Source organism: Canis lupus, chromosome 24 (assembly GCF_011100685.1).
Source record: "Canis lupus familiaris isolate Mischka breed German Shepherd chromosome 24, alternate assembly UU_Cfam_GSD_1.0, whole genome shotgun sequence".
In the NCBI taxonomy this organism is placed as follows: Eukaryota; Metazoa; Chordata; class Mammalia; order Carnivora; family Canidae; genus Canis; species Canis lupus.
Window position 1 is genome coordinate 30,848,089 of NC_049245.1, and position 21,702 is coordinate 30,869,790.

The 21,702-nt window shown below is 39.3% G+C and overlaps 1 protein-coding gene across 2 annotated transcripts in view; it reads right to left on the reverse strand.

Annotated features, from left to right (window-relative positions):
• Positions 1-21,702, reverse strand: part of PTPRT (protein tyrosine phosphatase receptor type T) — a 1,032,653-nt gene that overhangs the window by 234,333 nt on the left and 776,618 nt on the right. For both annotated transcript variants that reach the window (XM_038572341.1, XM_038572340.1), the window contains exon 13: positions 11,012-11,285. In XM_038572341.1, the coding sequence (XP_038428269.1) occupies positions 11,012-11,285 (274 nt within the window). The remainder of the gene's footprint in view (positions 1-11,011; positions 11,286-21,702) is intronic.

Consider the following 21,702-nt stretch of genomic DNA (forward strand, 5'->3'; position numbering starts at 1 on the left):
CCATTCCTCAGTACCAGAATTATACTCTAATTGGGATGTCAGAAGTGTGGTTGCTGGGCCTCATGGAGATAGGCGTAGACCTTCCACCAGGGACTGGGGACTCCCAGGTCTAAACCAACCTAAGCTAGAGCTGTCCTTCATGCCTCCCTGCACAGCTCTTATCTGACCTTAATGATCACTGCTCTCAGTGAGAGATCCTTTGAGCTGTAATTACTAATTGATGTTTGTAAAGTCTTTGAAATTCTCAGGTGACAGATGTAATCAAAGGCCAATTTATTATGATAATTGTTATTAGTACAGCTCCTCATTATTTGTTGATGTTAACGGCAGGGCCAGCAGGTGTTTCAAGATTGAGCAGGGGATTGTGGCTGGCCATATCTTGGGGGAAAAAGAAATAAATGTGGATGTGTGGGGAATCTGAGGTCTTTTAAGGACCCCTGCTGGTTTCAGTCTAGCCAGATTCCATTTTGTTGGGTTCTGAGTCAGCATGAAGCAAGGTGCTAAATGTACAAGGCTGCCTAATGGCATTTTTACATGCAAAAGTTCAAATCCAGCTCAGTCTTTTGCTTCTGGAATGTGCTTTGGCACGTTTTGAGTCTTGGCTTGCTCATCTGTTAAATGAAGATACATACAGTATCAATTTACACTTGCTGTGTAATTGTGCAATTTACACTTGCTTGAGGCAAGTAAGAATGGATGTGGGAAGACCAATTAGGAGGCTATTGAGGTTTCCGAGGCAAGAGATGATGATACTCAGGACTGGGATGGTAATACTGGATATGAGAAGAGTATATGGACTGAAGAAAATTTCAGAGTATAGAACTAGTAAGATTTGGTGACAAATGGATATAAAAGTGAGGTGTCTTTAGATTTCTAAAATAGGGAAGACCTAGGGATCTTTTTGGAGAGGAGAAATGAACAACAATTTTTAAGAAGTTGTTGCTTAATATTTCCATCAGTCTCTCATAGGCTTTTTATGTCAATCTCATCAACTCTGTAGACTGCTAAATTGAGTTAATGGGTTTGCAAAATTGAGGGCCATGACGTAAAAGTTGGACTTAACCAACATTCAGTTTCTAGGAAGGGCTTGCAGAACTGCCCACTTGTTTCCCTGTAAGTGCATTCTTAACCTCCCTTTGAAGTCTGACACTTCCTTTCTCTTTGATGCATCCATTGCACCAACTGGTGTCTCTATACACAATGGACTTCACTGATTTTGTTTCTCCTCCCTGAATTATCTCCTCTTGAACCCTGTGCAGTCTACTCAAATTTGATTGATGGATTTTGTAAGTCTCTTCACCCACTGAATTTTTAAAAGATTTATTTGAGAGAGAGAGAGAATCTGAAGCAGGCTCTGCACTGAGCATAGAGCCCGACATCGGGCTTGATTCCACAATTGAGAGATCATGACCTGAGCCAAAACCAAGAGTCACTTGCTTAACCAACTGGGCCACTCAGGCACCCCTGTACACCCACTGATTTTGCTTTTTCTTTCATTAGTACACGTCCACATTCTAACTCATATATATCACCTATGATATTCTGATGATAGTTGAAATTGAGTGTTTATTGTATGCTAAGCACCATGATAAAAAATTTTAATGCATCTTCATATTTAATATTTACAGGCATTTTTATAAAGTTGATAACATAGGCATCGAAATTTTCCAAATGAGAATGTGATTCAGAAAGTCTAAAATACTTTCCTAATGTTACATGGATGGTCAGTGCCAATCTATGCAACAGACCTCATTCTAGGTATATTCATCAACAATGCCTATGGAAAAAAACTTTGAGATTCATTAATCTTATTTAATAGAATTAATTAGTGGCATTAATGCTATTATACAGCACAAGAAACAGAATCTTTGACTGTAAATGCCTCCATTAAATTACAGTTTAATACTGTATCATAATGTCAATGGAGAAGGGGCTAATGGAGTGCTGGAGCAAAGATATTATAATATTGGCCAGTATCTCCTTAGGGCTCCTAATATAAGGATGTATATGATAAGCTTCCCTTCTAGTGTCTCCCATGAAAAGCATGTATGCTTCTTTCTTCCCCCTAAGAGAAACTTTGCTAATCTGCCATATACTTCTTTTTGCCTTCACTTCCAGGAAGCTCAAGAGGTAGAGATAATGTTCTATCTCATTAACCACCTATATTAAGGCCTCTGGTGTAACAATAATCCTTCTTCCACTGAGTGAACTTAAAATTTTCATTAAATATGTATACATATCCATATATATACAACATAATTATGTACACATGCTAAAATGTTTGTATTATGTATATATACACATATACTGAATTTGCACACACACACACACACATACTCATGTTAGCAATATTTTCTTTCAAAAGGTGCTTAGGAATGTGCACAAAGTTATCACACCTATTGTTTATTCCTCTCAAAGTGAGCTTGGGAGGGCACATCTCACCCCATTTGACAGATGGGGAAACTGAAGTTTAGCAGGCCAGTATTCAGTTTAAGTACCTGAAAAACATGAGCTAATTTTTAAGCCCTTGGATCCAGTTTCCAAATTCAGAGGTATCCAAGTTTTTTCACCGTTTGGGGGCCAACTGAGCCAAACTTCATGGGGACTCTTGGCTTTGAATGGAAGCAGAAACTCCTGCTATGTGGAAATTAAGGCTACTATTTCCACGAACCTTTTTTAGGACTGAGGGCTGGAGCACTGATGCCCCAAGACTTAGGCTGATAAGATTATCAGCTGTCAACATTTGGGTAACCTTCATTTCCTTTTCCAAATGAGCCTAAAATCTATTTGTATCAAAAGGAAAATGTCTTGGTCCCTCAGGTCTCATACCATGATAATAAAATCTGTAGGAACTGTAAGTGAGTGGAAAAATAAATTAGCAACCTGGGAGAGTTCATCTTGGTATTTGTACAAGGTGACACTCAGGGAATTTCTCTGTCACTTGGAAAGAGAAGTTTGAGCCCCAGCAGGCCTTCTGTAGAATTTCAGAACTTTCAAAAGCAGGTGCTAAGGCTCAGATGGTGGGATGGAGCCCAGGATCCGAGGACTGGGAAGCAGGGCTAGGCATATTGATGGGGCATGAAACCTAGAGTCTAGTGACAGAACAGAACTGGGAGGAACATTGAACAGGCCTAAGCCCTTCAACATGGTTACAGAAAGGCTATGGTGGTAACCCTGGATTCCAAATGTCCATTTCAATCCTCTGCTGCTACAGAGATGATATCCAGAAACACATCCTAACATAGGACTATGGCAACAAGTCAGAAAAAGGCTATGTGGGAGGTCTTTGGTTCAGAGTTTTCTGTTACTCTGGATAAACAGCTCTCCCAGCTCTGATGGCTGGGAGAGGTCTAAAGTTTTCTGAGGCCTCTCAACCACACTGCATGCTAGACTTGAAGAACCATTGCCTTTCAAAGTGGAATAGTGTCACAGAAAATATTAGATATTTCTTTACCATGAATCCATGGAGATAAAGAAAGAAACCTGTAGCTAAAATCCCTTCTTCAGGATGAAGGAAGTGAGATTCTCTAAGATTGTTGGGTGTTTCTGGTAGTCCATCCGTCCACTGATTTAAATGGAGTCACTTTGTCTGTGAGACAAATCAGGAAGTAGCACAGGTGATACTATCTTCTTAGTGTCTGGGATGCAGTAGATGCTCAAAAACAGAAAGTTCCCAGGATTTGTGATAGGATCTGCACAGGTGCTTCAAGAGTAAGTGTGGGTATTGTGGGAATTTGAAGGAAAATTTTCATAATGGTATATAATGGGGGAAGTGTGGTGGTCATTAGGGATGTTCTCAAATATCCTACTTTGTGTTCTAGGCACATAGTTGGAAGCACTGCCTCATTCTTTTTGAAGTTCAGCATGGCTGCATGCCTAGCCTTGATCAACGGAATGTGATAGTGCTGTGTGTCATTTTGTGTGGAACTTTAGAACCAGTGCCCTGTTTGCCATATTACTCTTTCTCTGCTTTGGTGATTGTGGAAGCGTATGTCAAGATGGGCTTTCCATTAGCCCAAGCCCATCTATGACTAGGATAAACAGAGCCCTTCAGCCAGCCCATTTTGGACATGTAGGAGGAGTGAAAAATATTTTTTTCCTGATAATACACTGAAACTTCATGGTTGTTTGTTACTATAGCATAGTTTGTCCTAACCAATATAGAAATTTTCTTATACATTCCCTGACAGAATATTTAAGACACAAGCCACGAGAGATCCTGTGTGATCTTTACTCTAACCTCTTTTGATCTTGGGTCTCCCACATATTCTCATTCCTTGGTCCACCTGAGCTTTTCCCACATGACATGTGAGCAGTCACTAAAGTAGAAAGAGGATCAGGACATGAGGTTGGGAGGAATAAGATTACTCCCCAAAGACAAAATCTATTTTTTCATAAGATTCAACAAGAACAGAGGTCAGGCTTGGAACCATATGTGAAACATTAAACTAAGAAAAAGAAAACTTGAAATGGGGTTAGGAAGCAATTAAGTCATGGGTGAGTCATGGCAGTCAACAGCTGCCACATAGACATGGTTTCTGAGGTCAGGTAAGGATGCTCCAACGTTTCTCTTCCTTAGGAGAGGAGTTGCAGGAAACCAGCAAAAGGGAAAAGAGAACAAATACTACAATTGTGACAGGTGACTTCTATGGATTTTCTCATTTACTTTCCCCAAATTTGGGGAATGTAGATCATTAATTTCATCATACATCATGATATGTTAAGTAACAGCTCAAGTTCACATCACTAGAAATAGCCATAATTCAAAGCCAGGTCTGTCTGATGCCTGCCTCTCAATTATTTCTATCCCACTATGCCGCAGAAAACCAATCTATGTACAAACATTCTTTTAATAGTGTTTGGACACAACTAAATATAGCTTCTTCCAATACGTTCAGCAACACAGAATTCCCCCTAACCCAGCTCTACCTAGATAATCCTAACTGTTATAATGTGATTACACTGCAAACATGAGGACCCATTCAAAATAGCATCTGGCTTCCAACTGCTCTCAAGAGGCAATTGAGTTCAGGAGCTGGAAGAGAAAGCGGGAGAATGAGAACAATCACCCTTCTACTTCCCACTTTTCTTATTTAGATCACCATTTGGCAGAGGCATCATCCAGGTTAAATGTGCCTCTACATGATGAAAAAGATATGGCAAGGAAAGTGTTTTCCCTTCTGTATAGAACATGTACAACAGCCCTGCGCAAGAAAAGGTGGCTTCTGGTGGATATTTGCATGAATTTGCCACACTTGTTTTGCATCCAACCATTAATTATGGTCCTTTCAACTTCACAATCATGGCTAATGGTGGTGGGGATGCAGAGAACAGTAGATTCAGCAGACCTCATTTTGGGAAGAGTGTGTGTGTGGGGGAAACAATGCAAAACTGCACCCACCTGCTGTTTACAACTGAGACAGCTACTTTGGGTACCATTTGGAAGATTCGGAGGAAATCAAGGCTGCCCAGGAGCCCGGAGCTTGGGAAATGAGACAGCTGGGGAAAAGTCTTACTATAATGATGGAATGAAGGTCCTTTAGGTGTCATCTCTCTGTGGTGAAAATAGCTCAGAACCACATCTCATGCTCCACTGGATGGAAATTCAGACTGTGCTGACACTTAACGTATTTGGTGCCTTTTAGAATTTAATATCATTCCTCATTTAATTCTCAAAATGACTGTGTGAAATGTGTATAACCATTTTGATTCTGTAAGTGAGGAAACAGTCACAGAAGACGAGAAACAGTCCATACTATCATTCATCCACCCATCCAACAATCATCAAGTATCTACATTTGTCAAATACTGTACTTGGTATGGAGAATAAATCAGCAAACAAACCAGAGCTACTACCTCCTGGAGCTCTCAGTCTAAGGAGGGAGTCATGCACTACACAAAAACAAGTGAAATTTAAAATATGCTCAGTGCTGTAAAGAAAAATAGGTTAACATGCAAGTGTGTACTGGCATGGACAGGTCTTAGATAACAAGACTAGAAAGTTCCCTTTGGATAGGACACTGAAGATGAGGCCTGAAAAATGAGAAGATAGTACTTGCATAAGGGCCCCAAAGAGAGAAAAAATACCTTGGGATGTTTGAGAAATAATGTTTTAGAAAATGGTAAAGAGAGGAGGGATAGTGAAAATGTAGCAGGTGTGGTCTAATGATATCTGAAGCACAACGCAGGTTCTGAGCACCACTTTTTAAGGAGAGCACTGGAGAAATGGAATATGTCTATGAGAGTACAGAATAAATAGGATTAAGGAGATACGGACAATCATGCCATGTGAGAAACAGAAGTAACTTCACATTAAAATATCAATAAGAAAGCCTGTGTGGCCAAAGATGGTAGTTGGTACTGTCATATTTTCTCCAAGAGGCTGACATGGGAAAGAAAGATTAGATTTGTCCAAATCACCACAGGTGCCCAAGAGTAGAGAGTTAAGGAGACCAAATCTGACTTTATAGAAGGAAGAAAGTTCTAATAATTTTACCTGCTCCACAAAGGAGTCAACTCTTCTCCTCCAGAGAATTGCAGTGGTCGAGGTGAGGCTCTATAATGCCCTGCCAAGAATGTTTTATTGGAGATTTCTTTGTTGGCTGCTGGTCTGCGTTAGATGAGACATTGCAAAATCATCCAATTCTAAAATGCTGTAATAGATCTATAATATAGCTACATCTAAAACAAATGGTTACAATATAGCCTGATTCACAAGAAAGACTGGCAGTGAGTATTCAGCACCAAGGACAGTGCTCTGATGGTCAGCACTGCCCTTGTTTTCTTCATGTAAGAAAGCAACAATGGGTAAATGTGATATTACTAATCTGATCAAAATTCCCAATAAAAGTGCCTGTCAACAACCTGCACTTCATAGAAATGCCTGCAATAACTGAGCACCATGCCTCATAATGCACATCATACTTGGGCTCTCCATAGTGTTTATAGGGCTGGATTAAAATACGCCACATTCATATAGATTACTGTAGAGTTTACAAAATGTCCTTATCCTCATCCTATTAATAGTCAACATAGACCTTATGTCAACATGTAATGAGCAACCTTCACATTCCTAAATTTAATGACTAATTATTTGACACATTATTTCACTTATGTATTTATTTTTAACATAAACACTATGGGCAGGGATTTTTGTTTGTTTGGCTTGCTGCCTTATTCTAGGGACTCAGAAGAAGTGCCTTTTAAAAAATATTTTGTTTATTTATTCATGAGAGACATAGAGAGAGAGAGGCAGAGACATAGGCAGAGGGAGCAGCAGGGTCCCTGCAAGGAGCCCAATGTGGGACTTGATTCCAGGACCCTGGGATCATGGTCTGAGCAAAAGGCAGATGCTCAACCACTGAGCCACCCAGGCACCCCAAGAAGTGCCTTTTTTGACGTAAAGTATATGCTTCCTAGATGTTTACTAATATACTATTAGTATTACAGTATACTAGTATACTAATACAATAGGGTTTTGAATGTAGTTAGTCTGATTATGAAGGCTATTTAGCTATTCTGCTAAAATGGAAAAAAAAACCTCTCCTTAATATCCATAGAATAAATGTATCTGGACCCTAAAATTTTCTTACCCTGTTCTGACTGAAACTTGCAGATAAGGTTGGGAGCAATAAAATTAGATTGATAGTGAATTATTCAACCTGGCCCATAAACATCCTGCAACAAATGGCCATTTTTACTTTCATTTAATTTGTTTTAATTTAGTATGACTTTGCCCTATCCTTTGGTTTTAATCTTCTAGTGATATAGAAATATCTTGACCCAAGATATTTTTTCTTCTTTTATGAGAGGAACAAAGCACCATTTGAAAAAAAAGTCAAACCTAGTGCTTTTGTCTTCTGGCTTGCTTTATAGTTACTGATTTTCATGTTTACCTATAGTTTCCTTTGCTACTTCACCTTTTCTTTGTAGACTGTTGTTTTCTGGCATTTTAAAGGATAGACTGGAAAGCTGCCTTTATGTTTAAAACTCTATACTCTTCAAAAATTCTTAGTATCAAAAATGAAGTAGTTATTTATTCCATCCTGTCTAAAGTGGGGAAACTGGCATATATTTACACTCATCAATCCTTCAATTTCTTTTAAGTTTTTGTTGACATAATAACAAATTATAGACCCAGAGTACAATTGTTAATTTTTTACATTACACATTTTCTCTTTAAGTAATTGTTTTTGTATTAACCTTCTCTTCTATAACATATTTATAGCCAATTATTTAGCATTTACACTATGTTTAATTAGTTTCCATGCTCACTGTGGGTCTTTTCATTCCATATATCTCTGTTCTTGATTTCTTTATTTTTCTTCATTGCTTGGTCAATTGCCCTTTGAATGATTTATTAGAAGCAGGGCATGTGGGAGCCCCTGGATACTGAGAATGTCTTTCTGATGTATTTGCACAAGAACAACGACTTGGCTGATAAGGAATTTGTGGGTTATAACATTTTCTCCTCAAAAATCCTCCAGGCTTAACTGCATTGTCTGCTGCCCTTTACAAGGTGGAGAAATCTGAGAGGGGCCAGGCAGAGATTTGTTAGGCTGTGAATGGTTTTTCTGCTCCTATGACCCTTTAACTTAACTCTTTTTAGTAAAACTCAATACTAAACACAGTAATTTGACATAGTGTGTAGTTTTTCCCTTGCCAGAAGAAAACAAACACACTGAGTGCCCAGCTTCACAGCTTTTCCTCTCTGTTCCTGTGAGGCCAATGACACACTCAAGACTGTTGGCATAAGCACACACCCAATTCTCTTAATTCCCTTCCTGCAAATCTTAGTTCCAAAACAGGAGCACAGTGGTGTGGGATCAAAGGCATAAGTAATTATTGTTATGTATTCATCTCAAAGCAGTAGTAGAAACTGCTTCTTAGATGAGGTAGCTTCAGGGTGGGGTGACTTTTTTTCCCAATGGCAACACTCTGTGTCATGAGAAAGTCCACTGTGCTGCAGTTTGGGAAGCAAAACCTCCCACAGTCCTCCTGTGTCACCTGCTGTTCTGCTCAAGGGCCAACAATGCTTGGGTTGAGGAAATGCCTCCTGGGGTCCATTTGTCAGTTTCTTGGGTTCTACAGATTTGGTCTCTTGCTGGGTTTTTATTAGAGTCTTGGTAGGAATGTGACAGTGAACGGAGTGCAGCTGCTACTCTTCTTCACAGCATGGAAACCCAAAAGCACCTCTTGACATGTTGCCAAGAGCAGGAAAAGTCACATCTTCTCAGAGTTGTGCTCTATCAATAAACTGGCCAGTCTGAGATACAGAGAACCAGGAACAAGATGGGCCCCCAGATGCTTTCTGCTCATCTTTATGTCTTCCTCCTCAATACATCAGAGTGTTTCATGCAGAGGGAAGGCCAGATGGACAGATGGAAGGCAGTCTGGCGGCTTCTCTTTGTAGTTTTAAACTCTCTGTGAGGAATGTTGCTTGAGCAAGTAATAAATGCAGAACTGAAATACCAATGTGGAATTTAAATGGCTATGTGGACATTTAAAATGTTAATTAGTTCCTCAATCCAGGTTTCTTGTAAGGTAATGACTGCCACCGACAGACTAAACTCTCTATCTTGGCCACCAGAGCCTACAGAGGCTACTCTCCACACACTTCACCAGATCTTGCTTTTGTTTCAGCTTTCCCTTCTCCAGTGAGCTTCTCATTTCTGTGAGAAGAAATACTGTGGAACATGGCACACACCATATTCCCTTATTTTATAAAAGCTCTTGGAGGGCACCTACAGTGTAACCTTAATAGGAACTATAGAACCTAGCATATGTCACTATTTGTTCTATATTTGTTGAATGAGATATAGAAACCTGAAATATGTCCACAAAACCATTCTAGATGGAAAATACTTGTGTCTTAAGAGGAACTAAAGATACTGAACTTGCAGAAAATAAGACCAGATGGGTATGTTTGAACAGAGGGGAGGTGGACAGTAGGAATGATCTTATGTAACTGAAAGAGTGGTTCTCTTGGGACCTAAAGGTATGGACCAAGGGCAACTGGTAGAAGCTATAATAAGAGATATATTTCAAGCCACAGCCACCTCAAAGATCAGTAAAGTTTAACTATATAAAGAAGTGAGTTTTCTGTCATTGGAGATATTCAAGAATAAGCACTAACACCAGCTGAATGTGATGTTGTAAGTTTGATTGTTTTAGGTGTAGGGGGAGAGAAGTGGGTATTTGGTAACCTTTCAGATCTTTTCTAGCCCTATGCTTTTGTGATGTTATGACTGGCATCCCATTTTGACCAAAGAAATATTTGACATTAAAAAAGGTTATCTTATCTTTGGGAGAAGAAAGAAAGTATTTTCTAATGTGACTATTGGTAATGGTAAAGAGTTCATATGCACTAATTAACTACAACATGCTTAGTGCATTCACAGATAACAAATTGATAGGTATTACTTTGTAGGTGAGGAAATCAACCCTCAGATAGGCATGTGATTTGCCCAAAGGGGATCTGAAAGACCTTTTTATCTTTTATTGTTTTGACTTATTTATTTTTAGAGACAGAGTATGAATGCATATGTGGGCATGTGGGGTTGGGTTAGGAGGGGCAGAGGGAGAGGCAGAGAGAGAATCCTATGCAGCCTCCACACCCAGTGCAGAGCTTGATCCCACAACCCCAAGATTGTAACCTGAGCTGAAATCAAGAGTTGGATGCTTAACTGACTGAGCCACCCAGGCACCACTGAGGTGTGCAAATTTTTTCCGTAAAGGGCCAGAGAGCAAATACTTTAGGCTTTATGGGGCATAAAGTCTCTGTCTAAACTACTCAACTATTCTGTTATAGAATCAAAGTAGCCTTAGAGTATATAAATGAATAGGCATTACTGTACTAAAAAAAAAAAAAAGTATATATATAAGTCACGAGGCTAGATTTGGTCCACAGGGCTTAGTTTGTCAAGCTCTGCTCTAAAGCCATGCTACTTTTCATTTGAGAATGGGAGGATACAAACAAGGCAAGAAATGGCCTCTATGTGGCCATACTTACTCCATTTGCTTTGCTGAGTGCCTGGAAGTAGATGCTGTAGCTTTTCAGAGGGGAAAGAGGAGGGTTCCAGTATCCATTGTACGTCTTATTGTCACCCACTGTAAATGGCTGGGTGACAGGCAGGTTGGCAGGCTTCAATTCAGCAGCAAAGTAGTGTAGAGAATCAAGGCTGGAGGCATTTCTATAGCTCACAGGCACCGAAAAGCACTCAATGATGTCAGCTGCCCTTCGTGACTTCTGAAGTCGTTCCTCCTTGACAACCAGCTGATAAACACTGGACAGGAAAGAAAAGCAGATGAGCAACTATCTGGAGGGATGAACTTGTTGTTCATCATTATTTCTGTCTACAACTAAACCTCCCTCCTGAGCTTTAGAATTAATAAACTCATTGCTTTGTAGAAGTCTATCTCCATTTAGAGATCTCAGGGACAGCTCATCCTGAATATATTCAAAATGCAACATGGTCCCAAGCCCAACAAACCTGCCTCTTCCTTCTACTTTTCTTTCCTTAGTAAAGTATAGCATTATCCATCAAGTGGTGAGATCATGAGTCTGGGGCCCATTCGCTATTCCTACCTACTTAGATCTCACTGTGCCTCTGTAATCAAAAGGCTCTGTTGACATCAGCAATCCGTACCTGCCCTTCTCCTTGTTGGACACTTCTTTACTTATTACCTGAACTCAACTGGTCTCTTTGCCTCTAACTTATTTATCATCTAACTAGCCAACTCATTGATTTTCCTGAACAAATAATATTGTTCCTCTTCAAGCACTCTCATAAGCTCTCCATTATCCAAGTGATATAATCTAAACTCTTCATCTTGCCATTGAGGACACTTATGCCTGGCTTTCAGCCTGTCTTTTGGAAACTCTTAGGATGAATCCCTCATTTCAGCTGCTCCAGACCCCGTGCTATTGCACAAGCATCCTGTAATCCCACTCCATGCCATCATCAGGTCATGCTTCCTCAACCTGCAGTGCCATCCACTTCTGCCTGTGGAAGCCTTTCCCTAAAGGCTGAGTCTTTCATCTCCTCAGTGAAGTCCATCTAGACCCTCCCAATCTGAATGAGTCTTCCACCTTAATTTCCCTACAATTCATTACTGGATATCTTTTTGGGATTGCAACAATATGTGCATGAAACTACTATTTCTCTGGCTAGACTATGACCTTTTGGACAGTGGGAGCTGTGTCTGTTATCTCTGCATCATTTCCCCCACCATACACTGCTGAGTAGGTTGCCTAATACTCATTCAATGATCAGTGAATGCTTGTTCAAGCAAACCAAATTAAATTGAGTTAAAATTGAAAGTAGGCATGAAACCAAATATGACTGGATGCAGATTCCCTAATCAGGATAAACGGTGAATACTCCAAGCTCCTGTCTAGTAATCTTGTATCATTTCCTTCAACTTAGAAGGAAGAAAGAAGGTGCTAGTGTGTGGAGAGAGATGACCAAGCCTTTACTGAATACCAGCTATATGACAAATGTGTAAGCTCTTTTTATAAAAGTTATCCTAAAGTTTGTGAAATTGGATAGCATTTTACAATCTCTTTGAATGCCCACAGTTTGTATTTCTCTTGAATAAATGCTCTTCTTTTAGAAGACATTAACTGCATAGACCTTTGGGACCCCTGATCTAAGACAAAAAAACAATTTCCCAAAGAGTGCCCCCAGGAAAATTTTGTGAATTAATTAAGTTATTGCAGTAGTGGCCCCAAACCAATCATTTAAAGATGGTATTGCAAGCTAGCACATGGTTTATGAAAATGGAATGTGGTTAGGGCTACCATTCTTAACTTGGGCTGTCCATCTAAAGACATTTGGTTAATAAGTACAACTTTGGCAAAGACAGAATCACAGGACTATTTCATTTAAAAAAAAAAAAAAGATACAGAGGGACTGACCCAAGAAAACATGACACACTCAATATGGCAAGTCTTCCCCTGAATGTCCTTTAGCATGGGAGTTGTCAGTGATATAGATGGAAAAGAAAGAAGATGTGAATGTTTGCCACACTTAGAAGAGGTGATATCTGAGTTGAGGTGAGCAATGGCTCAGTGAGCATGTGTGCTGTCTGATGGGCACATCTGAATGAGAACTAGTGGACTGAAGGGCATGTGAGTGGTATGTGAGTGAATGTGCCCCACCTCTCTGTGAGTGCAGACTACGACTGTGTGTGAACAATGCCTGAATGAGCATCTGAAGGACCAGGTGTCTAGAAACTCAGAGGAAACTTGAATGGGCATACAGAAACTGAACAAACATATATACTCTTTGAATGAGTGGTGTGATATGCAGATGAATGTCACCTAAGGTGTGTACAACTCAATGTGTGTGACATCTGAGTGTGTGCGACATCACCCATATATATTCATAAAACTGAAGTTAATAAATGCCTAAATTAAATTAGGACTTCAGAGCTCATTCCCTCCTCAACTGTGGCATCCTTCTCAATGGTACAATCACTTTGTTTATCAGGACAGCTAAGCTCAAAACAGTCTCTGAAAGACACTGCAAAGACCCAAGACCCAAACTAGAGGTCATGAGGTGGAAGTGGAGGGGGGGTCTTTGATAGTTTTCAGGACTCCTATTGCTTTATATATTAACAGCAGTTTCAAGTAAAGCTTTGGATCTGGCTAGAGCATTAAGAACTCTGTGTTGAGGATTCATGATTCATGCAACACTAATCTATGACCGAAAAAGCAAAAGGCAATGAAGGATGAAGGAGCAACAATCTGTTGAGTCCACCTGTGGAGGCTTGTGGCGGCACCTACAATACTGAATTGGGCTTGGAGGCACTCAGCCTATCCAGCCCTTATGCCCTCCTGACCAGGTCAGGAAGCATGAACAGCCTCATCCCTAGAACAGGGGTTGCAAAGAGCTCTGATCCCTGCTTTCCCCTGAGGCCCAGTACTACTCTTGGGTTAACCGTCCACATAAGATCTCTGTTTTTGTTTCTATGCCCAAAAATCTCATGCCATTCCTGACTCCTGTCACCCTTTCTCTCTAAATTGAGAACCAAAAAGCCTTAGGAGCTTCACTGGGACTGGATCCCATTCCTGGAGTCCCTTTCTGTTGTCTTTGGCCCTATACTATGATGGGATGGATCAAGAAGAGGCACAAGGCTAGCCTGAGTAATGTCCACGGCTGGGATGCGATTCCACAGTTGTGAACAGCTAAGCAGTGGGTGTTTGCTGGGCTCTAACACAAGGATGCTGCCAAAGGCCACAGAGGGAGGCAAAATATGTCTCTAGGGGTCAGCCTGTGATCTTGCCACCAATCTATTGACAACTCACTTGTCAACTCAACTCCACTTAGCAACCAGATTATAGAAGATGCTGGGGCTGACGGCAGACAGCAGTGCCCCATGATTGTCAAATTGCAGCAAAACAGAAAGCCAGACATCTCATTTATAGTTTACTATCCCTCTCTTTTTCTCTACCTTCCTTCTTTTTCTGTAAGGCACCAAAATGTATACAAGGCCTTCTGAGTATTTTTTACTTGGCCTAAATTATATAGCTCTATCCTACCCAACTTCTTCTGAAATCACAAAGCCTGGCAAAGGAGGGGAGTGTTAAGCTGTGTTGTCAACATACAGTTCACATACAATTGGGATGAATGTGCCAATGTATAGCCAGCAATATTCTCAGACCCACAGTACCTACGGCTTGTCCCTTCAGAGGCAAATCTGCAATTGCAGCCAGAAAACCATACACTACTTTGTCATATAAATTTTTTGTCTAGGGATCCAGCCTCTCTCAAAGATCAGGTAACTCTGATGAAGGGGGAGGAAGGAAGAGATGGCATGTGCAAGCCATGCAACAATCCTTTCCCTGATCATACGTTTTAGGAAGTGAGAGTGGGGGTGGGGGTGCGTGGGTTGGGGGACAAGACAGTTTCTTCTTGTTTCCTGTGGTAACTTCATTCTGATCACCATTATCTTGGAAATACATTGATCTCAGCTCTTTTCAGCTTGCTGGTAACAATAAAATCACATCTAAATGAGAACTCCCCAAAAGATGTATCTTGAGTGCAAAAGAAGTGGACGCAATAAACTATTCAGGAGCATTTGGTAAAAAAGAAGGGATTTTTTTTTTTTTTTGTAGAAAATTCCTGATAGTATAAGAGAAGAACTTAAGATGCTCACCTCATAACATATAGCATTTACTCAGACATTTTCCCTTCCTGTGATGTCCCCTCTATTTCTTCCAGTGAGAAGATGGGTGTTTATGACCATATTTTCCACATAAGTTCTCCAAGAGTCTCTTCTGGCAGAGCCCCGAAAGCAGCCCCACCCAAACAGGGAAGGTAAAGTTTGTACCTTCTTTCACTTCCCTGGCTTTGGCTTCTTCCCTACAGCTCATCTTCAAAATCCATTGTTGATTCTCTATGCTGCAGTGTCTGGGGCCCCCAGCCGTCTCTCCCCAAATGTTCAGACTCAGGCTTGCCTACAACTTCAATCCTCTAGTTTGTGTCTCTTGAGACTAGAACACTCTACTCTAGACTCATGTCCCAAGACTCCAGCCCATATAGAACAGCTGCTTCACACACCATGAAGAGCAAGATGTGCAGGAATTCCTCTGCAGGTGTTAGAGGACCCTGACACCAGAGCCTCCTGCCCCCTCTAATTTCTGACCTAATGGTCTGCATGAGAATGGGTGCTCCTCTTTCAGGGACCAGGGGCCCATCAGAGCCATCCATTGATCACTAATACATCCCATGGTCCCCTTTGTGTATCTGGGGAAGAGATCTCCAGCTAGGGACTGTTATCCATTCAGAATGCTGAAGTCAGGTAACAGGATGCTGGAGCTCACAGGTGAAGAGTGCCTAGCTTCAGAAAGGGATACATTTGGGCCCATGTTCTCCCAGAAATAGGCTTCATAAATTCATATCTATTGGTTCATACTGATATTGTCAATTCAAATCCACTAACACATGATTCCTCCTCATCTTCCTTATGCCTATTTTTCCTTTTTTTCTGCAGCAAAAATACTTATTTCTAACATCAGTATTGTTTACTCACGTACTCTCTAACACAATACACACAAAATCATTTTAGAATTAACTCATCAATACCACAACCAACCTCATTAGTTAAAAGTAAAAGTCAAGGTTTCTCTACTGCCCTGCTCTAGCTCCTTCCCAAACAATTGGGTATTAAAGCCATTGGATAGAGCAAAGCAAGGCAAGCAACCCCATGTGATGGAGGAAGCCATGGTGGCCCAGTGTAGGCAATGGAAGCCCACCTAGTATTCCTGAGGCCCATTGGGGTGATCTGCAAGGTCAAAACTATTTTTAGAATACCATTAAGATTCTATTTGCCTTTTGTATATTTAGTGTCTCACAAATGTACCATAGAGTTCTTAAAAAGCTACAAGACTTCAAAACTGCATGAGGCTCATAGTGCAGATATCTCTTTGAGACACTGATTTCATTTCATTTGGATATATAACCAGAAGTAAGGTTGCTGGATCATAGGGTGATTCTCTTTTTAAAAACTTTTTTGAGGAATTCCACTCTGTTTCCCATAATGGCAGTACCACTCTACATTTCTACCAATGGTGTTCAGAGTCCTTTTTCTTCATATCCTGGCCAACATTTGTTATCTTTTGGGTTTTTGATGACAGGCATTTAAATAGATATGAAGTGATATCTCATTTGGGTTTTTTTGTTTATTTTTTTAATTGGAGTTTGATTTGCCAATTTCCCTTATGATTAGTGGTGTTGAGCACATTTCCATGTACCTGTTGGCTAACTGAATACCTTTCCTGGAAAACTGTCTATTCATGACCTTTTGCTACTTTTAATTAATTATTTTATTTTTTGCTAGTGAGTTGTAGGATTTCCCTATACATTTTGAATATTAGCCCCTTATCAGATATATGGTTTGCAAATGTTATTTCCCATTCTATAATCTGACTTTTCATTTTGTTGATATTTCTTTTGCAGTGAAAATTTTTTTAGTTTCACAGACTACCTGTTTATTTCTGTTTTTGTTGCTTGTGCTTTTGGTGGTCATTTCCATTAAATCACTGCCAACACCAATACAAGGAATTTCCCCCTCTGTTTTCTTCTAAGACTTTTATGTTTTAGTCTTACATTGTCTTTAATCCATTTCTTTAAAAAAAGATTTTATTTATTCATAAGAGACAGGGGGGGCAGACATAAGTAGAGGGAGAAGAAGGCTCCCTGCATGGAGCCTGATGTGGGACTCGATCCAGGGTCTCCAGGATCATGCCCTGGGCTGAAGGCGGCACTAAACCACTGAGCTACCCAGGCTGCCCTCTTTAATCCATTTCAAGGTAATTTTTTGTGAGTCGTGCAAGACAGGGGGTCCTGTCCAATTTCATTTACTTGCATGTGAATATCCAGTTTCTCCAATGCCATTTATTAAAGAGATTTTCTTTTCCCCATTGAGTATCCTTTCTTGAATAGCAGTTTGACATATATGCATATATGCATATATCCATATATGCATGGACTTCTGGCCTCTCAATTCTGTTCCATTGATCAATGTGTCTGTTTTTATCCTGTTGCCACACTATTTTGATTAATATAACTTTGTAATATAGTTTTGAATCAGGACATGTGTGGCTTTCAGCTTTTTTTTCAGGACTGCTTTGGCTATTCAGAATCTTTTGTGGTTCCATATGAATTTTAGAATTGTTTCTTCTATTTCTGTAAAAATGCCACTGGAATCTTGAGAAGGATTACACTGAATCTACAGATGACTTTGGGTAGAATGGACTTTTAACAGTATTAATTCTTTTGACCCATAAACACAGGATATCTTTCCATGTATTTGTGTTTTCTTCAATTTCTATAATCAACATTTTTATACTTTTCAGTGTAGTGATTTTTCATCTCCTTAAATTTATTCCTAAGTATTTTATCCTTTTGGTGCTATTGTAAATGGGATTGTGTTCTTTATTTTCCAGGTAATTGTTAGTATATAGAAATTCAACTACTTTTTATGTGTTGATTTGTATCCTGCAACTTTATTTATTGAATTTTTTATTCTTTATTATAATTCTTTTATTATAGTTATTATATGACATATATATCATATACGATATTATATCTTATGTATAAGATCATGTCAGCTGCAAACAGAGATGATTTTACTTCTTCCTTTCCAATTTGGATACGTTTTATTTCTTTTTATTGCCGGAATGCTCTGCCTAGGACTCTAGTATTATGTTGAATAGGAGTTTTAAGAGTGGGCACCTTTGTCTTGTTCCCTACTTTAGAGGAAAACCTTTCAACTTTTCATCACTGAGCATCTTAGCTGTGGGCTTGTCATAGTTTCATTCTGAGGTATATTCCTTCTATACCTGATTTGCTGACATTAAAAAAAAAATATGAATGTCACCGAATTTTGTCAAATGTTCTTCTTGCATCTACTGAGATGATCATATGATTTTTACCTTTCCTTCTATTAATGGGATGGATGTATCACATTTATTGATTTGTGTACATTGAACCATCCTTGTACCCCAGGAATGAATTCCACTTGATCAACCATGATCTTTTTAATGAATTCAATTAGCCAGTGTTGTTGAGATTATCCGTGATTTTTCAAGTGAGGGCAGAGAACAGTCCCCTCAAAATCATAAGTGTATTGCTTGTGGTGTCTGGGTGGCTCAGTAAGTCAAGAATCTGACTCTTGGTTTCAGCTCAGGTCATGATCTCATGGGTTGTGAGCTCAAGTCCCACATCAGGCTCTGCACTCAGCAGGGAGTCTGCTTGGAAATTCTCTCCCTCTGCTTCTCCCCCTACATCCCCCACTCGAATGCTTGATCTCTCTCTCTCTCTCTCTCTCAAATAAATAAACCTTTAAAAAAAAGGATATGTGTTGCTCAAGATCAGTAGTTTTCAACTCTGTACATTCTAAATATTCTTTCTAAAATTACTTTTTAAAAATGCTATTCCTTGGCCTCACTCCAAATCAACCAAATCAGAATCTCTAGGGGTGAGGATCTAGCATTAGTACATTTTTAAAAAGAGGATCTCCAGATAATCGTTTTAGCATGCAGCTATAAAAGCACAAATCTAGGTGATTCTGATATTTATATCTTTACCCTAGCAAGGACATCCCCCTTCCAATATTCTTACTTTGTTGAAAATCTTTGCTTTGGGTCATTCCAGTCCACCACAGCATTTATTCATAATTACCGGTTTGCTTGAGTCATTGTCTATTACATCTATTGATTTATTTCTTTTATAGTTCTCATCACAATTGAAATATGTCCTGTCTGATTATTTTTTTTTACTAGCTTACTGCTCATTCCCTAATAGTCGCTCACATTCATGAAGTCTGAGATCTTCTTGTCTAGTTAATTGTTGTATGCCCAGCTTCTAATACCTGCTAAACACATAACAGCTGTTCACTAAGTACTTATTAAATAAATTTGGCAAATTTTAGAAAATTAATTTCAAAAGCATGTTCATGTCAATTTTTTAAAGATTTTATTTATTTATTTGGAGAAGGGGAGAGAGTGTGTATGAGCAGGAAGTAGAGGAAAAGCGAGAAAGAATCCCAAGCAGACTATGCTGAGTGCAGAGCCTGACATGAGGTTCAGTCTCATGACTTTGAGATGATGACCTGAACCGAAATCAAGAGTTGGACACCTAACCATCAAGTGAGCCACCCAGGTGCCCCTGTTCATGTCAATTCTTAATACATGCGTCAATGCTATTCTAGATGCTGTTCCATCTTCCCAAGATGCCTTTTTTCTTTTTCTCCATCTTGAGGGTTCTTCATCCAATCCAGACCCACATCAAATGTTACTCTTTCTAAGAAGACTTTCTTGCAAAATAGAGCTAGTTTCTCTTTCCTCTGTTTCCATAGCTCCCTGTCCACATTTCTATCATAGTTCCCATTGGTGTGTACTACAATGATTACTTCACCCAACAGAAAATGTTTAATGAGCATTTACTATCTACTAGACACCATGTTAAGTACATTCAACACATTATCTAATTTGAGCTTCATAATAACTCTAAGAAGCAGACGCTTATTCAGGCAGAATAAGAGAAATAAAGTACAGAGAGGCTCAGAAATTTACTCAAAGTCACACTGCTATTTGAATGCTGAAGCTAGGATTTGAACACAGTCTGATTCCTAAGCCCTCCATCTTAACCATGAGACCATACTGCTTTCTAGCACACCCAAAGTTGAGCCAACATCTCTATTGTACCCCACCAAACAATCCACTTTTTTTAAAAAAATTATTTTTATGTCAAGGAAAATACCATAACACCTTATAAAATTTGAAAAGTAGAGAAAAGAGAGAAAAGGATCCCTATTATCCAGCTACACTGATGCAATCATTCAATGAAATGTTGGCAAATTGTCTACCATTCTTCTGTGGCAACAAATCTCTGGCTTAATACTGGAAATAAATGAGGGAAACCCTTTCTTTTCTAGATATTTATCTTACAGATAACTTGTTTTACAAATACAATTTTAATATTATACACAAAAAGTTCCCCAATAGCAAATATCTTTATTCCAGAATGTCTGGTGACATAGCAAACTTGTCAACTAAGAAGCTCTTAATATTAGCACATTGAATATAAGTAAAGGCATAAGGTCTTAACTTAAACACACTGACTAATGATTACATGGTCTGCTAATATCTTTTCTTCCAAGGGATACTTGACTGAGTGATCTATAGGAACATGTAGACCTTGGTTGTTCATGGAGCTGATGGTGATCTACAGGAACATGGTAAATGCACTCCCCACTGAGGTTAACTTTGTTCTTGCTTATGCAGTCTTTGTACTTTCTTATGTTAATATAATTTCATGAAATAGTAGGAAGATTTTTTTCTCTATATTTTCCTAGATTACCACAGGGCCTTCTGATGACCAGAATGACTATAGGGAAAGGTCCTAGACAGTAGCAACTGGCATCAGAAATGATTCATATACAGATACTAAAGCCTTTAGTTATCAAAAAAAGTTAATCAACAGTAAATATGTTTAATAAAACAAGGGCTCATGCAACAAATCTTTGGTAGATTTCTTTTTTTTTTGGTAGATTTCTAATAAATATGATTAAAACACAATATTAGCATTTATAAACTTGGTTTCTGGTGCAAGATCTTCTAATAGATACATAGCTGTATGACCTTGGGCAAGTAATTTAATCTCACAAGAGGACAGTGATTACATTTCTTAATCATTCTTTCTGGTTCTGTGTGTCCATCAGCCAGCTTCTGTGTGCTCTGATGTTAATGGGGGTCCTGTGGAACTCTTTAGAGTTGTTCTGAAACTACTGGTGCCTCTCTTTCTAGTAAAGAGGACTAGAAAATTTAAGTCCTGCTCTTTCCCAACCTTCATTTGTACTTGGCCTTGGGCTAGCATTTCCAGTAACCAGCTTGGGCAGCAGTGAAAAAATCCTGTTCCTTTGCCTCAAGGGGGACCCATTCAAGGTGTAATTCACTGTCCAGAGACCCTCACAGGATCACACCCTTGTTTGGTTTCTTTGCCTTCTCTTTCCAGCTTCCCTTTGTCTCAAACCAGTTTCTATTGGGAGTATCCCCTTAATAAATTATTTGCTTTCAAATCCTTGGCCTATGAGTCTGCTTCTGGGAGAACTCACCCTAAAATAACCTCTATATGCCTCAACTTCCTCATATTTAAAAAATATGGTGTAGCTCTTCTTGAACAGTAGAGTGAG